General features: G+C 42.1%; 2 protein-coding genes across 4 annotated transcripts in view; both read left to right on the top strand.

Annotated features, from left to right (window-relative positions):
* ZNF19 (zinc finger protein 19) overlaps positions 1-11,861 on the top strand; it is a 17,752-nt gene extending 5,891 nt beyond the window's left edge. The window contains exons 1-5 of one of the 3 annotated variants that reach the window (XM_042968131.1): positions 182-210; positions 2,327-2,391; positions 5,534-5,660; positions 6,207-6,320; positions 10,094-11,861. In XM_042968131.1, the coding sequence (XP_042824065.1) occupies positions 2,359-2,391; positions 5,534-5,660; positions 6,207-6,320; positions 10,094-11,196 (1,377 nt within the window). In that variant the 5' untranslated portion in view covers positions 182-210; positions 2,327-2,358 and the 3' untranslated portion in view covers positions 11,197-11,861. Of the gene's footprint in view, positions 1-181; positions 211-273; positions 1,256-2,326; positions 2,392-5,533; positions 5,661-6,206; positions 6,321-10,093 lie in introns of those variants that run through there. The other 2 variants (XM_042968132.1, XM_042968130.1) reach the window with 2 other exon arrangements.
* Positions 2,327-21,081, top strand: part of ZNF23 (zinc finger protein 23) — a 37,108-nt gene continuing 18,353 nt past the window's right edge. Inside the window, exons 1-2 of the mRNA XM_042968118.1 lie at positions 2,327-2,391; positions 6,207-6,320. The gene's annotated coding sequence lies outside the window, so the exon portion shown is untranslated. The remainder of the gene's footprint in view (positions 2,392-6,206; positions 6,321-21,081) is intronic.

Here is a 21,081-nt window from a genome sequence, read left to right on the forward strand (position 1 = left end):
CGGCTGCCTCTCCTTTACCGGGTCTCCGAGGACCGCGGTCCCAGCCGCGCCCGCCCGCCCGCTCGCCCGGCCGGCCGGCCTGGGGTGTGAAGCCAGAGAACCACTGAGCGGCGCGCTCTGGCTTCCTAGAGAGGAAGCACGTGAGGCGCGGGCCCCGCGGCCCCGCAGTGACGCGCTTCCGGTCACGCCGCACTTTGCGCCTTTTCTGAGGTGAGTGGTCGGTTCGTTCGCCCGGTCGTCTCCGCTAGCGGCGCGCCTGTCACCGCCGGAGGAGGCTGCCGCCTTGGTCCCTGAAGCCGTGGAGGAGGCCAGTGGAGGCCGCTCGCGGGCCAGCGCCGCCCTCGCTCGGGTGCCGTCGCTCGCCCCGGCCCGCGGCGCCCGCTCTGGGACAAGGAGGCGGCGGTTGGAAAAGAGACGCCCCGTGCGCCAGACGCAGCTGTAGAGCCCTGCCCATTGGGCCAGCCACTCCTGACCTAGCAGCCGAAGGCCAGCTGGTGCTCGGGGTTCCCGGGATGCAGTTGTAGGGGACACCAGCGTGGGCTCCGCCTTCGGGGAGCTTTCCGTTTAATGGGAGTCACGTAGTCATTAAATCTGACCAGTTCACTCTACCTGTTTGTAACCCACTGGCTGCGGCCGGTCGCCTTTCGGTCGAAGACTAACGCCCTGCATGGCGTCCTCTTATGCGACTTGTATCCGCTCGTTTTGCAGCACACTCTCCTCGGCTCTGCTACGGCCTTCCTGGCCATTCACCTCCAGAACATGTTTTTTTGTTTTTTGTTTTGTTTTGTTTTTTTTTTAACCTAGTTAATTCCTATCCCGAAATGTACCCATCTAGGATAGATTCCCTGGGCAGTAATCACAATTATGATCTTATTTATGAGATTCTTTGATTAATGTGTGCCTTTGCTTCAGACTGAGCTCCATGACAAGAGGGGTTACACCCTTTTTCCCTGTCTCCACTATATCTCACACTTGGCCTGGAATGAATGAAGTCTACCATAAATGTTGAGTGAAGAAAGCACAAATCAATGCAAGAGTATAATCTCAATCTGGGAGACGTGGTATACAGGAAAGTGAACAAAGTATGAGTGGAGTGTTTAACATGGGGAGCTGACTTGGTTTGTAGAGGATGTGAAGGATGACCTGGCATTACCTGCGGGAAGGATCAGGCTGCTGGAGAGTATCCTAGGCAGAGAGTATCTGTTAAAAAGATCCTAAGGTTGGAGCAGAGTAGTTCATACAGACACAACAGCAGGTATAAAGATCCCGAGTTAGCATCGTAGAGGGAACGGAAAGAAGGCCAGAATGGCTAAATCAAGAAGGGTGGCATAATGTAAGGCCAGCAGGAAATTACAGCAAGCAATGAAGTTAAGGAACATGCTGGTTTTGGGGCAGAATATGACCGCTTAGCAAGAACACAGAGTCTGTAGGGGATACAACTAAAATAATAACCCAGACATTTTGGCATGTTGAGGTGGCCTTTCAGGGTCCTTTGCTAATGAGTTTTGGTAATCACTGGGTCCTAGAATGGAGTGATGAGCAAAAAGATGCCTGCCCCAAGGTCCAAGAAAAGGAAGACTTCCCCTTTGATTCTTTTTCTGAATTTTCTCGGTGACTCTATCCTTCTATATTAACTTCAGAATCACTTTATCAGGTTTTAAAAGAAATCCTGTTGGGATTATGATTGGAAGTGATTTAATGTAGTTACTGAACATGGCCTTTGGAATTCTGACAGATCTGGTTTGGAATCCAAATTCATTCATCCACCACCTTGTGACCTTGGTAGAGAGAATTATTCTCTTAGCCTTGTTTTCTCATTTGGGGAGAAGAAAATTCAGAGGATTATAGTGAAGACTGAATGAAGGGATGTGTATTTTACATCCCAAAACTTATTTTTTTAACTTGTTATGTTTTTCAGTAAGAGTTTATTTTTAAAAAATAAAGGTCTGGGTTTCCTTTTCCTCTTGTTAGGTTTTGCTTTAGTTTGTTTGCTTACTTGTTTGTTTCTTTGGGGTTTTTTGTTTGTTTGTTTGTTTGTTTTTTGCTTGTGTGTACTCCTATCCCCCCTGTACTCATGTCTTATGCAGGACAGGGAGCATTGCTCTGGTGCCTGAGGGCAAGTTACTTACTCTTTCAAAATCTGTTTCCTCAGCATTCAAACTTCATTGTATAGTGTGGATTGAAAGAAGAAATATATGCCACTTACCCAGTGGGCATTCAGTAAATGATGGCTGGTATTATTACTGGCAAGCAGGTTTGTTGGTTTAAAGGAGAGCCTTTGACTGGGCGAAGCTCACTCATGATTCTCTTTTGTTTCTTCCCTCAGCCTCTATCCTTCACTGAGAGGGAGCCCAGGTGATGGCAGCCATGCCCCTGAACGCCTGGCACCAGGTGAGCTATGACTCGCTCAGGTCAACCTTCATGAGATCTAATCTGAAGGAAATGGGTTATGAGAGGGATAATTCTGGCAAGACTCTTAGAACCAAATCAGCGGGAAAGTACCTCTTGAGTCTTTCTAGTAGGACTGAATGTTGGGGAGAAAGTTGATGGTGAGGGGCTGAGCAGCCAGAAGTCCTACAAGCATTGGCTGGAGAAAGTGTCCAGGGAATCAGAAGTACAGCCTCCTGTACTCCAAGGATCTCTGCTGAACCGGTTCAGTAGGGACCACAAAGGAGGGATCTGTGAGAATGAGGGACTTGGGCTGATGGTAGAAGTATCCACTGTTAGTAGGAGTGATCGAGATCAATGAAGTTGCAAGATTCTTGGGAGGTGGGAGAAGAGGGCTGGTAGGAGGAAGATAAGAAGAGGGGGTCTATAGTATTTGTCCTTCTAAAGAAAGAAGTTTGGGCTTTACAATCAAGGAAAATATATCCTCCTTAAGGGCAGTGCTGCTGACTAAGGTGAGGCAGCAGCAGACTATGATACGGAAAATCTGCACTAGGTCAAATCTGCATTAGGGCAGGTCACCTGAATTTAGGGATCCCATCGGGCCTCAGTGGTCTTGAGCCAATCAGTTAAACTCTTTGTGTCTTAACAGACTTCATCTGTAAAGTGAACATTAAGTACCTTACATTTGTGGGACTAGGAAATTGATTTCTTGCTGTGTTGCTTTACCATTTCCTCATCCTGGGATTTACTTATCCAGTGACTTAGCATCCATGAAGCATATCCCAAGTCCCAGTCTTGGATTTCTGACATCTGGCAGGTCCCTCTCCCTGACTATAATCCAAACAGTATCTTCCATATAGTTTCCACCCTCTTCTGATCTTCTGTAAGTACTGGTGAGTCACTGGTACCACCATATCACTGTCCTGACCACTCAGTTTCCGGATTGCTGAGCAGTTGTTGACCCTATTCTCCCTTGATACCACGTCTAGAGAGGCACCAAGTCCAGCTCCTTCTGCCTGCTATCTCTTCCACTTGTCCTGTATTTTGTATTTCCATCTTTCAGGGTTTGTCATTCCTTCTCTGGAATTTTGTCAGCAGAGCATTCCAGTTAGTTTCTCTGTGTACAGTCTTGTGCCTCCTTCTCACTGTCTGCCTGTCACCTGATGCAGTTCAGTTTCCTGAGCTTGGACTTTATCCTCTCGTCCTGGGTTCTTAAATTTTAGTGCGCTCCAGAATTACCTGGAGGGCTCATTGAAGCAGAAATGCTCTCCAGTGGGGCCTATCAGTTTGCTTTCCAAAAAGTTCTCAGTTGATGCTGCTGCTGCTCTGGGGATCACACTTTGAGAACCACTGTTATGGTTAGTGGTGACTCATTAAGTCATTGAGTTGACTGGGTCAGGTTATTAAAAAAAATTTTTTTTAAGTTCATTTATTTTTGAGAGAGAGAGAGAGCGCAAATTGGGGGAGGAACAGAGAGAGAGGGAGAGAAAGAATCCCAAGCAGGCTCCGCACTGTCCAAACAGCCCAGTGCATGGCTCAGACTCACGAACCGGGAGATCATGACCTGATCCTAAATTACGAGTTGGACGCTTAACTGACTGAGCCACTCAGGCACCCCAGGGTGTCATTTAAAACAATTTTTTTTTTAATGTTTATTTGTGAGAGAGAGTGATAGAGAGACAGAGTGCAAGCTGGGGAGGGGCAGAGAGAGAGGGAAACACAGAATCTGGAGCAGGCTCCAGGCTCTGAGCTGTCAGCACAGAGCCTGACTCAGGACTCGAACTCATGAACTGTGAGATCATGACCTGAGCCATTTTAAATTGATGATTTTATGTGCTGGCAGAGGATGGATTCAGTGCAGGACAGCCTGGAATTGGAGCTGTTTAAGTGTCCCCCAGCTATTGAACTAGTGTACTGATTGTGTGATGGTGAAGAAGAGTTGGACTGTAGAAATATTTCGGCGGTGAAACTGGCAGGATCTGATTACCAACTGCATGCCAGAAATGAGCAGTGATTGGGGGCGAGTTAGTCTAGGGTGAAATCTTAAGTTTCCAGTGGAGTCTGGGCTGAGATTGGTACCATTAACTGAGGTAGGGAAACAAAATTGTTGCTCACTGTGCCAATTAGTTTATATGATTTAGAAAAGGAGCCAGTTTCAGTTTGAAGATAAATTTGGTGTAGTTGGTGGGTCAGACATATTAGGTCACCAGGGAGTCTGAGGCAGTGCTGGGACTAGTGGAAGGTGGGGATCCACAGAATCAGTTGAGGCATAAGAAGGTGGGAGGATATTCTTTGCATGTTTAGGTAACCAGTTTGATACCAAAGTCTGAGGAGTATAGAGAGGATCTAAACCAGATGCTAGAACTTTCTGGGAAGATAGAGCCTCAGGGCCATCAGAGAAGGGAAACTGGGGTTGTTGAAAAATCATGAGACTTGGTTGGTAGAAGTTATTATAGATTGTCTTGGAGGTATAAAGAAAAGCAGCTAAAAGAGCTGCCCAGAAGCAATTTGATTCCAGAAGTATATTCTCCCAGGAAGACACATCAGGAAGTCTGTCAGAATAGACTGCTCCAGGCGGCACTAAGCTTTCTCTGCTGGACGTTCTTGAGCACAGGCAGGATAGTTCTTCAAGCACAGATGGGGCTTAGATGAGAATGGCTCATCAGAGCAAACCATGAAATTATTCTTGTTAATGTAGGCTTGAGGTTTGGGGCAGAATGAACACATCTGGGAACACATGGATTAGCTGGGCACTGAGGCAGTGAAGGGGAAAACAGGTCCTGACATGCCACCTGTGAGTGGGTGTCTAGACCGATTGAAGCTAATGTCCATTTGTAGGTATAACAATAAAAGATTAAAAGTAGTTACAAAACCAAAGAAACTGCTTTAGGAAGCTCAATTGATGGGAAGCTTTCTAAGGCTTTTGAAATGTTACTGTGTTTTATAATGGTACAATTTATGTCCTAATGGAAGCTCTTCTGTTAGAGAAGTTTTAGGTTTTTGGTTGTAGAAAGTCATTTAATGGTCTAACATCCAGTTCTTTCACTTTTTCTCATTAGTCATCCCTAATAGGACCCCTCCCTCATACTGTACCCAGGCCGAGTCAGAGAATTGGCTCTGGGGCAGCAGGAACTTCTTGTTGTAGGAGTTGGTGACCTTTGAGGACGTGGCTATCTACTTCACTGGGACAGAATGGACTGGTCTTTCTCCTGGACAGAAGGCCCTGTACAGAAGTGTGATGCTGGAGAATTATGGGAACTTGACATCCCTGGGTAAGGTTGCTTTCCTCCTGGGACTCAGGTGTATGCTTTCCTGTTTCCTTCCTTGTTTTCTCCTAATAGGCTGGGTGTGCAGTGTGGAGAGGGAGTGGTTGTCTCTGGTATCCTCCAGTGTGTGGCTCCAGGGCTGAGACTGAATGACCCACTTCAAAGGTTGGTGGATAGGGAGAGATCTTGGATCAGTTTGGTCCCAATGTATGGAATTGCTGTCCCCTGGTAAGAGTACATCCCATCCTCCCAGGGGCTCTGTGCAGTAAGGAATACATAGTTTCCATTGCCAGAGTTAAATTCTTAGTTCGTCTAGGGAAGGGTGTGACCCCTTCCCTGTGTTTACATATATGTCTTGTAGGATCTCAGTAACTTACCTACTCTTGAGTAGGAAGGGTCATAAATGCTCAGTTTCTTCTTTATCAGAATCTTGGCTTTCCCCAATCCTGAGCCCTCTTCTGCAGATCTTACTCTTATGGAGGCTCTTAGGGTTTTCCTTATATTGACACAGCAGACATATGTCTGAAAGGTACCACTTTCTCCCCTTTTCAGGATATCAAGTTCCCAGACCTGCCCTGATCTCGCTTCTGGAGGCAGGGAATTTGCCATGGGGCCTGGAGGCACAGGATAACCTATCTGCAGAGAGGACCAAAGACATCTGTGAAGGTAAGCGAGGCAGGTTGAGAACAGGCACCTATAGAGCTTGAGAGAGCAGTGTATTTTAAAATGAACCATGCTGGGAAGGATTTAAATAAAATGGATTATTTCTCCTAATAGGTAATAATATGAAACTTGTCCCATTAATTTTAACTCTTATCAAGATAACAAATTCCTCTTAATCATTTCATGCAATTTTTGAATCCATTACTCTTTTCTGAGTTTCAGCATTTCCTGTTTTAGTAGTCCTCCTTCTTTGGACAGGATGGATTTGTTCAAGGGCAGTTTTCAGCACTTGCCGTGTGCCAAGCTTTGTTTTAAGAAGTTCTGGATGATACATGCTATGGAGACAGATGTAAAGAGCTGGGGGGAAAATGTGTTAAGTACTGGTGTTGGTATGTAGTAGTGGGCTTTGGGAGCACAGCAGAAGGAGAACTTGGAGGAATTCCCATGTAGAAGCTCGGATAAGCTTCTTCAGTGGCAGGCTGTATGTGCCAAATTTGACTTCTTACAGTGGATCCCATGTGGAAAAAAAGAAGGTGGATTATCTGGCTTGAGAAAATCAATAGAGGATCCAGTAAATCATTGTGAAGAATTTTGCAGTTTAACATGCAGGACAATCACCGGGGAGCATATTTAATCTAATTTTATTTATTTATTTTTAATGTTTGTTTATTTTTGAGAGAGAGAGACAGAGTACAAGCAGGGAGAGGCAGAGAGAGAGGGAGACACAGAATCTGAAGCAGGCTTCAGCTCTGAGCTGTCAGCATAGAGCCTGACGCGGCGCTTGTATGCACAAACTGTGAGATCATGACCAGAGTCGTAGTCGGATGCTTAACCGACTGGGCCACCCGGGTGCCCCAGTGGGGAGCATATTTTAAAATGGGTATTTCTGGAATATTTGTCTATTCTAGTAAGCAGTGGAAGAGCCTGAGGTTTAGACCTCAAACCTAAGCGAGACTTCCTAGAATTTGGGGCTGGCAGTTTACAGTATACCCTCACCCCCTTTACTCAGCCAGCGATGGAGATGAGTATGGTGGGGTGTCTTACCCATCGAACTTTGTGTGAAAAATCTAGATTGCAGAGTTTGTGGTGGACCTGAGGGCTCTATCCTAAACAACTTAGGGCATGGGAATAGGAAATGACAGAGCAGGTAAAACCAATCATGCAGCAGGAGCAGTGACCCCTGTCACAGTGACTTTGCCTCTAGTGACACAGGCCCATATTTGGTTGCATTTGCAAAGTATTAACATAGTATGTGCTTTGGATTGGTCTGAAAGAAATTGAAGGAATAAAATCTTATTAAACTATTACTATATGTCAAGAGTTAACTTTTGAGTGAGTGAATTGGATAGGGGATAGTGGCACTGCAAAAATGGAAAAGGAAGGGTGCCTGCATGGCTCAGTGGGTTAAGCGTCCCAGTTCTTGATCTCAGTTCAGGTCTTGATTTCAGGGTCATGAGTTTGAGCCCTGTGTTGGGTGCCGTGCTGGGCATGAAACCTACTTAAAAAGTTAAAAAAAAAAAAAATGAAAGACGAAAGAGTATGTGTGGAGCTACAGTCGACCAGATCTTATCAAAACTTGGTCATCAAAGAGGAAAGTTGACTCAGATAACACTGGGAAGTCATGACATAAAAGGAGCTTTTTAATTCGTGTGAATTCAGATGTGAGCGTAGAGTCTGAGGTTCCTTTAGAATATGTATAAGTGGATGGCCAGAGCAGGCCATGGAGAAGGCAAGTGTAGAGTCTGAGATAAAGGTCAGGTCTACAGATGTAGATGCAAGTGTACTCTACCGGAGTTTTAATTGAAATGACACCCAGAGAGAACAAAGGGCTGAATCTTAAATGTTAAGGGTTATTTAATTTTGTTGAGAGAGAGGGAAGAGAAAATAGGCAGAGGAGGGTCCCTATGAGGGAACATGGAACTGAAGCCAGAGGTAGGAGTTTCAGGATAGGTATTTTGCACAGAGGGAGGGAGTAGGAGATGACAAAATTGAGGCAGCACTTTAGATAAGTTTATTTTGGTAAGTTTAGAAATGGAATAGAAGTATATCAAATGTTTGTCAAACTTTTTTTTTATTATGAGCCTCATGGGGTATTACATTTTACATCAAAACCCTCACTATGTACTCTGAGACTGGAGTATCAAGAAACAACATTTACCTTGGCATTGCAATGTACGTGAATACTGTTCTATGTTAGGCTAGTGTATTTCATTTAAAAAATTGTTTTCATTTAAAAAATGAATTTCATTTAAAAAATTGACACGATGTCAATTTCTCAACTAATGAGTAGGCAGTTTGATTAAACACTACTATAAGAAAAGCTGGATGTGAAGGGAAGATTGTTCAGGTCAAGTGGATTTGAGGATCTGCAGAAGGAGGTTGGTGATGAAAAGGAGGGATGATATAGCTGGTAGAGTAGTGTAGCAGGGGAAGGGGAAGACATGGCATTGGGATGACTGGGAAGTGTGACTTGAGAGGGCAGTGGATGGCTTGGGACTAGTGGGTGTGGAAATGGAAGGGAAAGACATTGAGGCCACTGCATCTGGGCAGTTGTGTTCTTTCAGCAGGAAGGTGGGGGTAATGGCTAGAGACCTAGGAATGTGGTTGCTTAGAAGAACTGCTATGGGGAACTTGATCCAGATGAATTTCAGAGTATGAGGTAGCAGGAAAATAGAGTGTTTTGGTCATTGATTGCTCATTTCTGGTTTTATAGCAAGAAGGAGGCAGGGTATGAGAGCAGACCACCAGATCTCCATTGTCATGATCATCCTTTTCCAGACTACTGGTTTTCCCATTTGCTTCAGTCTCTGACATCTCCTCTCCCACTGCTTTCCTCGTTTAACTCACACTCAAAGGATGAATTTGATTAATGAGCAGATGAGTCCCAGATAACCCAGATTAATGTTAAAATTAGTCTAACATTTTGTATAAAATAGATTGACTTTAACTTAGGTAAAATGGCATCCAGTCTTTTGGAACACAAATGCCATTTTATAGGTGGCTGTTTCTCTTCCTTTTGCTAATATGAGAAGGACTGCTCTGCAGTCTTGATGTATCTAAGTAAACTGAATTCCTCACTTTCCATATAAAATCTCTGCATTTTTGAGATTCAGACTTTTGTGAGAGTCTGATGACAAGACAGGAATTGTCAGCAGTTTTGGGGTATTCATTGACATCTATGGACCTGCAGTTAATAACTTCTAGGGGTGATGTCCTGCAGTTAAGAACCTCTGAGTGTGATTTTTTTCTTTGTCTTGCCACAGCCTAGTGCCTTTAATGCTCAGTGTCTCCAGTCTTTTGGGACATTTGCAGGGTATGCATTTTTTAAAAAAAACAGTTCATGCATCACGTGATCTTTGTATCCTGATTCTGTTTTCTTGTACTTGCCAGCCCCAGGGTCACCACTTGCTCTTGGGCCCTTTGCCTTTGATATTTTGTAGGCCTATTACTATGATAAGGTCAGAAGATTAAACACACTAGAGAGAAGTCATTAAAAAAATATGGAGTCTGGAAAAGCTTAGGAAGCAATCTAATGTGTGCTGTGTATACCAATACCCTGTTTCTCCTCAACTGTTCTCTGTGTGATACTTGGCACTTTCATTTTAGTAGCCTGTTCTTGCTAACAGTCTGATGTGCGGTTGGAATTGTAATTTCTAAAGGCCCTATAATTTATTTTTTGTTTATTTGTTTGTTTGTTTTAAAGGCCCTATAATTTTTGATGTTAGTTTGTTTCTAGCATAATTCTCAGGTGGCATTTGTGTTTTCTGTTATGTTAGATACTGAGACCAACATTAACAGTGAGTCCACATCAACACAGGGAATTTCTGAAGAAAGAGATGTCATGTTGTTACATGGTTTGCAGAAGAGTGTTCTTCAGGGAAGCAACTTGCTAGAAACCAGTGAACTGGAGAAACACCAGGAAATCTCCACAGTAAAAAATATTAAAGGAAAGGCTCCAAGAATCCACTGTGCAAGGAAACCCTTCATATGTGAGGAGTGTGGGAAATGCTTCAGTTATTTTTCTTACTTTGTTAGACACCAGAGAATTCACACCGGGGAGAAACCCTTTGAGTGTAATGAGTGTGGAAAAGCCTTTAATGGCAATTCGTCATTAATCCGGCACCAGAGAATCCACACTGGAGAGAAACCTTATCAGTGTGAAGAATGTGGAAGAGCCTTTAATGATAATGCAAATCTGATCAGGCATCAGAGAATCCACAGTGGAGACAGACCCTATCTCTGTGGAGAGTGTGGAAATAGTTTTACCAGTAGTTCTGAGTTTGTTATACATCAGAGAATCCACACTGGGGAGAAACCTTATGAGTGTAATGAGTGTGGAAAAGCTTTTGTTGGTAATTCACCACTGCTTCGACATCAAAAAATCCACACTGGAGAGAAACCCTATGAATGTAATGAATGTGGCAGAAGCTTTGGAAGGACTTCTCATCTTAGCCAACATCAACGTATTCACACAGGGGAAAAGCCTTATTCTTGTAAAATATGTGGGCAGGCCTTCAATTTTCATACGAAACTAACTCGGCACCAGAGAGTCCACAGTGTAGAGAAACGCTTTGACTGTGTAGATTGTGGAAAAGGCTTTAGTGCTCAGGAACAATTAAAAAGGCATCTAAGGATCCATATTCAGGAGTCTTCCTCTTTATGTGCTGAGTGTGGAAAAGTCTTCACTAGCAAAAGAAATCTTCTTCAGCATCAAAGAATCCATACTGGCCAGAAACCCTATGAGTGTGTCAAGTATGAAAAAACCTTTAGGACTTCTTCCAAGCTAGGTCATCATGAACATGTCTACCCCGGAGAGAAACCTGTCCTGGACATTTGTCATTTTGGCCTCCCAGAATTTTTCACCCCCTTTTACTGGTAATAGTACACTAAATTTCCTTTTGGATTTCATCTTCCACTCTAGTGGGATGTGTGACACAGGCCTGGCCACAGATTCCTTCCCCTAAGCTATAGTTATTGGTTCAGATGTCAGTAGTTCACCCACAATGGTCCAATTAGAGCCCCAGGACTTGGTAAGAATTAATAGGAAGAAATGCTCTTCTTTTTTTCCTTAGTCTTACAGCGGAGAGGAAGTCTTAGATTCTTGTGGAGACAGAATAAAGTTAACAGAGTCAAAGAGGAATCAGAGTTGAGCAATCACCCTGGAATCTTCTGTTTGAACAACTGTGTTAAATCATATCTGAAGCCAGAAATACATCTGGGTTTTTTGATTCCAGTAACCAATACATTTAGCTTTGTTTTTGTTCTGTTGTGTTTCTTTGTTGTTGTTCAAGCAAGTTTAGGGTAGGTTTTCTTTCCTTGCAACAGAGCCTTACCAGCATAACAAAAATCTTGAGGGATAACAAATCTTAAGGAGAAGTGTTTTGTGTTTCAGCAGTTCCTGTGATTGTAACAAGAATGGAAAACCCGTTGTAATTCAAGAGCACGGGCTATATCAGGACACCAGTATATAGAAGTTCTAGCTATTTGAGGGGCACCTGAGTGGCTCAGTTGGTTGTGTGTCTGACTCTTGATTTCAGCTCAGGTCATGATCTCACAGTTCGTGAGATCAAGTCCCAGGTCAGGTTCTGTGCTGACAGCATGGAGCCTGCTTGGAATTCTCTCTCTCCCTCTCTGTCCCTCCCCTGCTTTGCTTCTCAAAATAAATAAAAACTTAAAGTTTTTTTTAGTTATTTAAGCTCTGTGACAAGTTTCAGTGTTACTACAAAATTATGTCTGCATCAATGAATCCATTCTCAAGATAAATCTTAACTATAAAGCCAAAAGCTTCCACTCTTAAAGCTTTCATTTTGTTTGCTCAGTTTTTATTTGGAATGGACGCTATTCTAGGGATTAAACTGGTAAATGCCAGGCTATTGTATCTTTAATAGTGTGGCATTTACCAATTTGTCTAGAAGAGCATGCCCACCTTGATCTGGTTAGTGTGCCAAGGAAAAGCTCTGGTTCTCATGAAGGGGTGCTGAGGTGTCTCAGTAAGAAAACAAAGAGCTGGCCCTTTAGATGATGAATGTAGTCTGCACCCTCTTTTGTCTAGTGCCCTTTTGCTGCCAACCATCGTGGCAGTCACCCTGCCATATTCCAGACTACCTGTTCCCTGAAATCCAGCACCTGGTGGCTTCACCATCTCTTCCTTATTTGCCGGCAGTTTAACGAGCAGTTGTATCATGTCCTTGCACTGACCAATGGGTAATAGGCTGGGGGATCGCTTAACTTAAAAATTGAGGTATAATATACATACAGGAAAATGCACAAATCATAGTTGTACAACTTAAAATGTTATAAAGAACATAGCCTTATAATCATGAAAGTACATACCAGGACCTGATGTCTCCTTGCACCCCATTCTAGTCATTACTTCTCTCTCATAGTAACCTCTTTTCTGATTTCTACCATCACAATTTTTTACGTGAATGGAGTCATCAGTATAGATCCGTTCTCAATGCTGCATGGTTTTCTGTTACTTGAATATACCACGATTATTGCCTACTGTTGCTAGGCATTTCAGTTATTTCTAGGGGGATCATTTTGAGAGCAGATAATTTAAAAGTCACTCAGAATAAAACTGGTGAAAGTAAACAGGCTTTGGGACTTGGTTTCACATGCTGCCATGTGAGCCACAGCTGCCCTTAAGTAAATGATATCACAGCAGTAATACCCTTGGCACTCATCCTATGCCAGGCACTTTCCTAGTCACTGCACACACTTAAACGATTCTCTCAAGTGGGTGTTGTAATTAGTTCCATGTTGCAGTTGCATGGAACATGTTCCATGTTGCATGATTAGGCCACCCAAGGACACAGAGGTAGCAGAGTAGGGCTTCAGACACGGGCAGTCAGTCTGGTTTCAGAGTGCACCTGTGTCCTAGCCATCCCAGTATTCCCCTATAGAGATCCGAGTTAAGGTCAGTACCAGAAGAGGGGTTATTTGAGGAGAGTGATGGACTCCTTAGAGATGGAAGAGAGTATCAGGAACAAGATCAGGAGGCCTGTGCCTGACTTCACACAGTGAGGGAAAGCATAGATTGAGCTAGAACAGTAAGACGTGTAGTACAGATAGTCTCAATATGGCATACCCAGGAGGCAGAGGACCTGGCTCTTAGGTCCCTCAACCCTCTGAAATGCCATTGGAAGATGGCTATTTTCTGTCATGTACCTGAATCAGCTGGCTCCTCTGAGGTGTTTTCAGGTTTGAGATGTGGTGAAAGCCTTAGTGATTAGTCATTTTCATCTTTGTGTACTTAATTATCAAGTAGTTTGCATTCATGGTCCCTGACCCCAGTGCCGTTATCAGAAAGCCTTCTCCAACTGAGTAACCGCCTTTGAATTAGTTATGGTTAGTGTATTAGTTTCCTATCGCTGTGACAAAATACCACAAATTTAGTGGCATAAAACAAAAGAAACTGAGTTTTGGAGGCCAGAAGTCTGAAATCTGTTTTCTTGGGTTGGAGTCAGGGTGTTGGAAAGGCTGTACTCCCTGGGGAGACTCTGGGACGAGTCTGTGCCTTGTCTCTTCCGGCTTTTGGTGGCTGCCAGCATTCCTTAGCTTGTAGCCACATCACTCCAATCTCTGCTTCTGTCTTACCTCTGTGTGTCTAATCTCCATTGGCTTCTCTTGTGGCATTTAGGACCCACCTAGGTTATCAAATGACACCAGTAAAAACTGCCTTTAAAAAAAAATGTAATTCTCAAACTTGTATTTTTTTTTAATATTTGCTTTTGAGAGAGAGAGAGAGAGAGAAATAGAGCATGAGCAGGGGAGGGGCAGAGAGAGAGGGAGACACAGAATCTGAAGCAGGCTCCAGGCTCTGAGCTGTCAGCACAGAGCCTGACATGGGGCTCGAACTCACGAACTGTGAGATTATGACCTGAGCCGAAGTCTGATGCTTAACTGACTGAGCCACCCAGGCACCCCTGTATTTTATATTTTTAAAGTGTATTTTTGTTTCTAATGGTTTTTTATTAAAATAATTTTTAATGTTTATTGTTTTTATTTAAAAAAAAATTTTTTTTAACATTTATTTATTTTTGAGACAGAGAGAGACAGAGCATGAACAGGGGAGGGTCAGAGAGAGGGAGACACAGAATCTGAAACAGGCTCCAGGCTCTGAGCTGTCAGCACAGAGCCCGACGTGGGGCTCGAACTCACGGACCGCGAGATCATGACCTGAGCTGAAGTCGGCTGCTTAACCGACTGAGCCACCCAGGCACCCCTAATGTTTATTGTTTTTAATTTAATGTTTATTTTTGAGAGAGAGAGACACAAGAGTGTGAGTGGGGGAAGAGCAGAGAGAAAGGGAGACATAGAATCTGAAGCAGGCTTCAGGCTCTGAGCTGTCAGCACAGAGCCCGATGCAGGGCTTGAACCAACGAACCCGTGAGATCATGACCTGAGGCAAAGTCGGATGCTTAGCTGAATGAGCCACCCAACTGCCCCATAATGTTTATTTATTTTTGAGACAGAGAGAGGGAGACAGAGCATGAGCAGGGGAGGGGCAGAGAGTTGGGGAGACACAGAATTCGAACCAGGCTCCAGGCTCTGAGCTGTCAGGAGACAGCCTGATGCCAGGCTCGAACTCACAGACCACGAGATCGTGACCTGTGTTGACGTTGGACTCTTAACCAACTGAGCTACCCAGGCACCCCTCAAATATTTATTTTTAAGTTTTCATTTTAAATTCTAGTACATAACATATAATGTAATGTTGGCTTCAGCAGAATTCAGTGATTCATCACTTAAACACCCAGTGCTTATCACTACAAGTGCCCTTAATACCCATCACCAGTTCAGCCCCTCCCCTCCCCACCTTTCCTCCAGCAACCCTCAGTTTGTTCTGTATAGTTAAGAGTCTCTTACGGTTTGCTTCCCTCTCTCTCTTTTTTTTTTCCCCTTCCCCTATGTTCATCTGTTTTGTTTCTTAAATTCCACATGAGTGAAATCATATGGTATTTGTGTCTTACTGACTTATTTTGTTTATAATACACTCTAGCTCCATCCATGTTGTTGCAAATGGCAAGATTTCATTCTTTTTGATGGCAAAAACTGCCATTTAAAGTAACATTTACAGGTCCAGAAAGTGGGACCTGGTATCTTTGTTTGGCTATTACTCATTTTTTTAAACTTTATTTTGAGACAGAGCACAATCAGGAGAGGGGCAGAGAGAGGGAGAAAGAGAATCCCAAGCAGGCTCCACACTGTCAGCATAGATCCCGATATGGGTCTCGATCTCACAAACCATGAGATCGTGACTTGAGCCGAGATGAAGACTGATGCTCAACCAACTGAGCCACCCAGGCACCCCTGGTTGGCTATTACTGAGATCCACAAATAAGGTGGAAGAGGAAAGAAGTTAACATTAATTGAGCAATGCCTGTATTGTATGTACTTTAAGTGAAACAGCATATAGTATTTACAACAACTATGTGCTATTACCCCATTTTTCAGATGAATGGAATTTCAGAAAAATGAAGTGATTGCCCAGTGTTTCATTGCTAGTCAGGGAAGGAGCCAGAACTCCTCAATGTGATTCCTACTAAGTCACAGTGCCTCAAAAGCTGGCTGGTGTTTTGAACTTACTGACTAGGCAGTGTTAAGTTAGTGCACTTGATAACACATAACAAACGTATTTGTTTCTTTTTCATTTCCTGCCCACCATCTATATTGCATTTTCAAATAACCTGAATATATAAAGGACATTGGGGTTTTAGCAGTTTGCTATTATCCACTGTGTTTTGTAATATAGCCAAACGAGATAATTCAAGGAAAACTACCTTAAGGAACCAGAAGTACCTGGTTTGGCTATAGATGTAGTCTTGCTTTTTTATCATCATCACCACCACCATCATCATGTATGATCTCTTGCTTTTTAACTGAAATATTTAATCACTTGTATTTAATATACTTATTAATTAATATTAGGTTTAAGCCTGTCATCTTCGTATTTGTTTTCTATTTGTCCTATAGTTCTTTCTCACCACCCCCTTCCTGCCTTTTTTTGGATCAATGTAATTTTTATGATTTCATTTTATCTCCTTTTGTGGATGTTTAGCTATAATAGTTTTTGTTTTAGGGTTCTTCTAGGATTTAGACTATATATCTTAAACTTAGCACACTCTGCCTTTAATATTATAGCACTTCATGTACAGTATAAAAACCTTATAAAAATGTACTTCCATTACTCCTCTCTTAATCTTTTAAGGTTGCTTGAAATTGTCCCACAGCTCACGAATTATCTGTTCATTTATTGTTTAAACTTTTAATTTTGAGATGATTGTAGACTGACATGCAGTTGTAAGAAATAATACTGAGAGATCCCATGTATCTTTTACCCAGTTTCCTCCAAAGGTAACACAACAATCAGGATACCGACATGGGTAAAACTCAACATACTACACAGTTCCATATTCACAGGGATCTCTCATGCTGCCTTTCTAGAGCCACTTAGAACCCTCTCCCTTATTCCTGGAAGCCACTAACTTATTCTCTATTTCATTTTTAAAAATCACTTTAAGAATGTTATGTAAATGTTACCAGACAGTATATAACATTTTGAGATTGGCCTTTTTGCTCAGAGTAATTCTCTGGAGATGCATTGAGACTTTTGCTACATGTATCAATAATCTGTTCGTTTTTATTGCTGAATATATTCCATAGTATAGATACTCCACAGTTTCTTGAACTACTCACCTATTGAAGGACAGCTGAGCCATTTCTAGTTTTTGGCTATTATGAATAGAGCTGCTATAGATAGACATTTGTATACAGTTTTTGTGTGAAAGAAAGTTTTCAGTTGTCTTCTTTTTTTTTTTTTTTGAGAGAGACAGAGAAAGCATGAGCAGAGAAGGGGCAGAGAGACTCCCAAGCAGCCTCTGCACTGCTAGCACAGAGCCTGACACAGGGCTCAAACCGAGGAAACTGTGAGATCATGACCTGAGCCAAAACCAAGAGTCAGATGCTTAACTGACTGAAACACCCAAGTGCCCTAAGTTTTCAGTTGTCTTGAATAAATGCCCAGAAGGACAGTTGCTGGGTCATGTGATAACTGCATGTTTATAGTTTCCTAAGAAACTGGCAAACTGCGGGTGCCTGGGTGGCTCAGGCAGTTAACTGTCTGATTCTTGGTTTTGGTTCAGGTGATGATCTCACGGCTTTGTGGGTTTGAGCCCTGTGTCAGGCTGGGTGCTGACAGCGCGGAGCCTGCTTGGGACTCTCTCTCTCATCTCTCTCTCTGCCCCTCCCCCACTCTCACTGTGTCTGTCCCTCTCTAAATAAATAATTAAGAAACTGAAAAACTGTTTTCCAGGGTGACTGCACCATTTTATTTTACATTTCCACCAGTAACATATGAGTGATTCAGTTGCTCTGCATCCTTGGAGGCATTTGGTGGTGTCACTGTTGTTTTATTTCAGTCATTCTGATAGATGTTTATTGTATTGTGGTTTAATTTGCATTTCCCTCATGGCTAATGATGTTGAACATCTTTTGTTTATTTGTCATCTGTGTATCTTCTTCAGTGAAGTGTCTTTTCACATATTTTGCCCATTTTCTAATTGGATTGTTTGTTTTATACTGTTAAGTTTTGAGAGTTCTTTATATCTTCCGGAAATATATTATCAGGTATGTGCTAGTACTTCTTGGATATGTGGTTTGCACGTATTTTCTCCTACTCAATAGCTTTTCATCCTCCTAACAGGATCTTTTACATAGAAAATTTTTTTAAAATTTTGATGAAGTCTAATTTAGAACTTTTCCTCTTACAGCTAATAAATTTTGTGTTAGGTCTAAGAACTCTTTGCCTAGCCCCAGGTCCTGAAGATTTTCTTTCATTTGTTTATAAACATTTTACATTTACATTTTCACATTAATGTCTGTGATCCATTTTGGGCTTATAAGTTGTGATACTCAGGTTGGGATTCATTTTTTCCCTCTAAATGCCCAGTTGCTCTACTACTGCTTTTTGAAAAAGCCATCTTTCCTCTATTGAATTGCTTATACACTTTTGCAAAAAATAATAAGTTCAGCATAGTTGTATGGGTCTATTTCTGGGTTCTTCATTCTTTTCCATTGATCTATCGTATATTCCTCTGCCAATAACACAGTCTTGATTGTTATAGCTATATGAGACTTAAAATTGGATAGACCAATTCCTCCCATGTTACTCTCCTTTTTTCAAGCTGTCTTATTCATTCTAGATCCTTTGCCTTTCCATATGGATTTTAAAATAATCTTGTTTATATCTTCAAAAAGTCTGCTGGAATTTTGATAAGAGTTGCATTAAACCTGTATATCAATTTGGGGAGAGCTCACATCTTTCTTATGCTAAATCTTCCTATCTATGAACCTGATATTTATCCCCATTTGTGTAGATCTTCTTTGATTCTTTCATCAGCATTTTGTGGTTGTCAATATTCAAGTGCTGTATATGTTTTGTTAGTGTTCATTTATTTTTTATTTTCTTTTCTGTGTCTTTTTCTTTCCCTTTTTTAACTTTCTAATGTTTATTTATATTTGAGAGAGAGAGAGCACGAGCAGGGGAAGGGCAGAAAGAGAGATGGAGACAGAATCCGAAGCAGGCTCCAGGCTCTGAGCTGTCAGCACAGGGACTGATGAAGGGTTGGAACCCATGAACCATAAGATCATGACCTGAGCCAAAGTCGGATGCTCAACTGACTGAGCCACCCAGGCACCCCTTTCTCTGTTTCTTTTTGGATAGTTTTTACTGCTATGACTTCAAGTTCACTATGTTTTTTTTAAAACGTGTTTCCTCCCCCCCGCCCCCCATATCTACTCAATTCTGTTCAGTGTATTTTTTTAAAAAAATTTTTAATGTGTATTTATTTTTGAGACAATGAGACAGAGTGCAAGCAGCGGAGGGGCAGACAGAGGGAGACACAGAATCTGAAGCGGGCTCCAGGCTCTGAGCTGTCAGCCCAGAGCCCAATGCGGGGCTCAAACTCAAACTGTGAGATCATGACCTGAGCTGAAGTCAGACGCTTAACTGACTGAGCCACTCGGGCGCCCCCTGTTTAGTGTATTTTTAAAAATTTATTTGAGAGAGAGAGAGAGGGAGAGCAGGAGTGTGGGGGAAGAGGGGCAGAGGGAGAGAGAGAATCTTAAGCCAAGCATGCCAAGCATGCCAAACATGGAGCCTGATGAAGGGCTCAGTCCCACAACCCTGGGATTATGACCTGAACCAAAATCAAGAGTCAGATGCTCAACCAACTGAGCCACCCAGGTGCCCCTCTGTCCAGTGTATTTTTTTTTTTTCAGTTTATTTATTTTGAGAGAGAGAGAGTGTGTGTGTGTGTGTACTTGGGGAAGGGGCAGGGAGAGAATCCCAAGCAGGCTCTGTACTGTCAGCACAGAGCCCGATGTGGGGCTCAAACTCACAAACTGTGAGATTGTGACCTGAGCCGAAATCAAGAGTCAGATACTTAACCGAGTCAACCCAGATCCCCCTGACATAGGACATTTCTCTATTTTCCATGTCTCTATTTAATTTTTCAATCTGCAGATGCAGTTATAATAACCTTTAAATGCCATTGTCTCCAAAATCTATAATGACTATTTCAGCAGTTTTCTAGTTCTTAGATTATGAGTTACTGGTCCAGGTAGGTAGTATTAAACTATGTATTCAGTAATACAGACTATAATTCTAAATTCTTAGGGGACATCCCCACTACCACTCTAAAACCTACAAAAGGACTTCTTTGTTATCTCTCTTTGCTAGTGGGAAGATTTTTTCCCCTAATTTATCCTTTCCTGGGTCCAGGCATTTTAGTGGGTGTATGTGTTTGTGAGAAGTCCTAATTCCTACTTGTTTCATGTGGCCTCCTGAATATTATGATTCAGCCTCCTCAGGTATCAAGATCTTCAAATCTCCACTGTTTCTACTTGTGTTGGCCAAAGCATTCAATGCAGCTAAACTCATTGGTTTTAGTTGCTTGTTCAGGTTTGGTACCTGGGTATACTTTCCTGTGAGCTAGGTATAAAATCATGTTATAAATTGTATCTTATCCTAAATTTCTGGATACTAGTTTATATCTTTCACTATATTGCCTTAAATGGAACCTTGCCTGATAACATTTTTTGTCTTAAAGTCATTACTATATTAATATAGTTAATGGTATTTTTACTTTAGCTTAACACTTGTCTGGTATATCTTTAACATTCAGTCCTTTTGCATTTTTGTTTTAGTAATATCTTGTGAATATATAACATTTTTGCCCTAGATAAACCTTAGAATCATCTTCACAAGATCCCAAACAAATCCTATTGTCGTTTTATTTGTGTAGGACAATTCCTTCCACTTTCTTCTTTTTTTTTTCCAAAATAGTTTGAAATTGGACTTACAGGTCAAGTCAAGATGAATGCCCTTTCTTTGAAAAATTACCTCTGCCTTTTCATTTATACAAGTTTTTATTGTTGTTGTTTTTGTTGGTTTAGTCCCTGAGTATTTAAATTTTCCTTCGTCTATGTCTTAAACATTTATTATTAAGTTTATTCTTAAGTTTTTTTTGGTTTCTTTGTTGCTTTTTTGAATAAGACCTCTCCCTGCCCTATTTCTCCACATAGTAGGTTGAGTGGTTTGTTAATTCATAATAAGTAAAGAGAATTTTTATAATATTGAAACATTCTTGAACTCTTGAAATGAACCCCAGACTTTGTTGTTTTCCCACAATTTTCTAGAGGAAACGCAGGTAGAACAACCTTTACTGTGTCATCTTAAAACTAGAAACACCAAAAAATA

The sequence above is a fragment of the Panthera tigris genome, chromosome E2 (assembly GCF_018350195.1).
Source record: "Panthera tigris isolate Pti1 chromosome E2, P.tigris_Pti1_mat1.1, whole genome shotgun sequence".
NCBI classification, from domain to species: domain Eukaryota; kingdom Metazoa; phylum Chordata; class Mammalia; order Carnivora; family Felidae; genus Panthera; species Panthera tigris.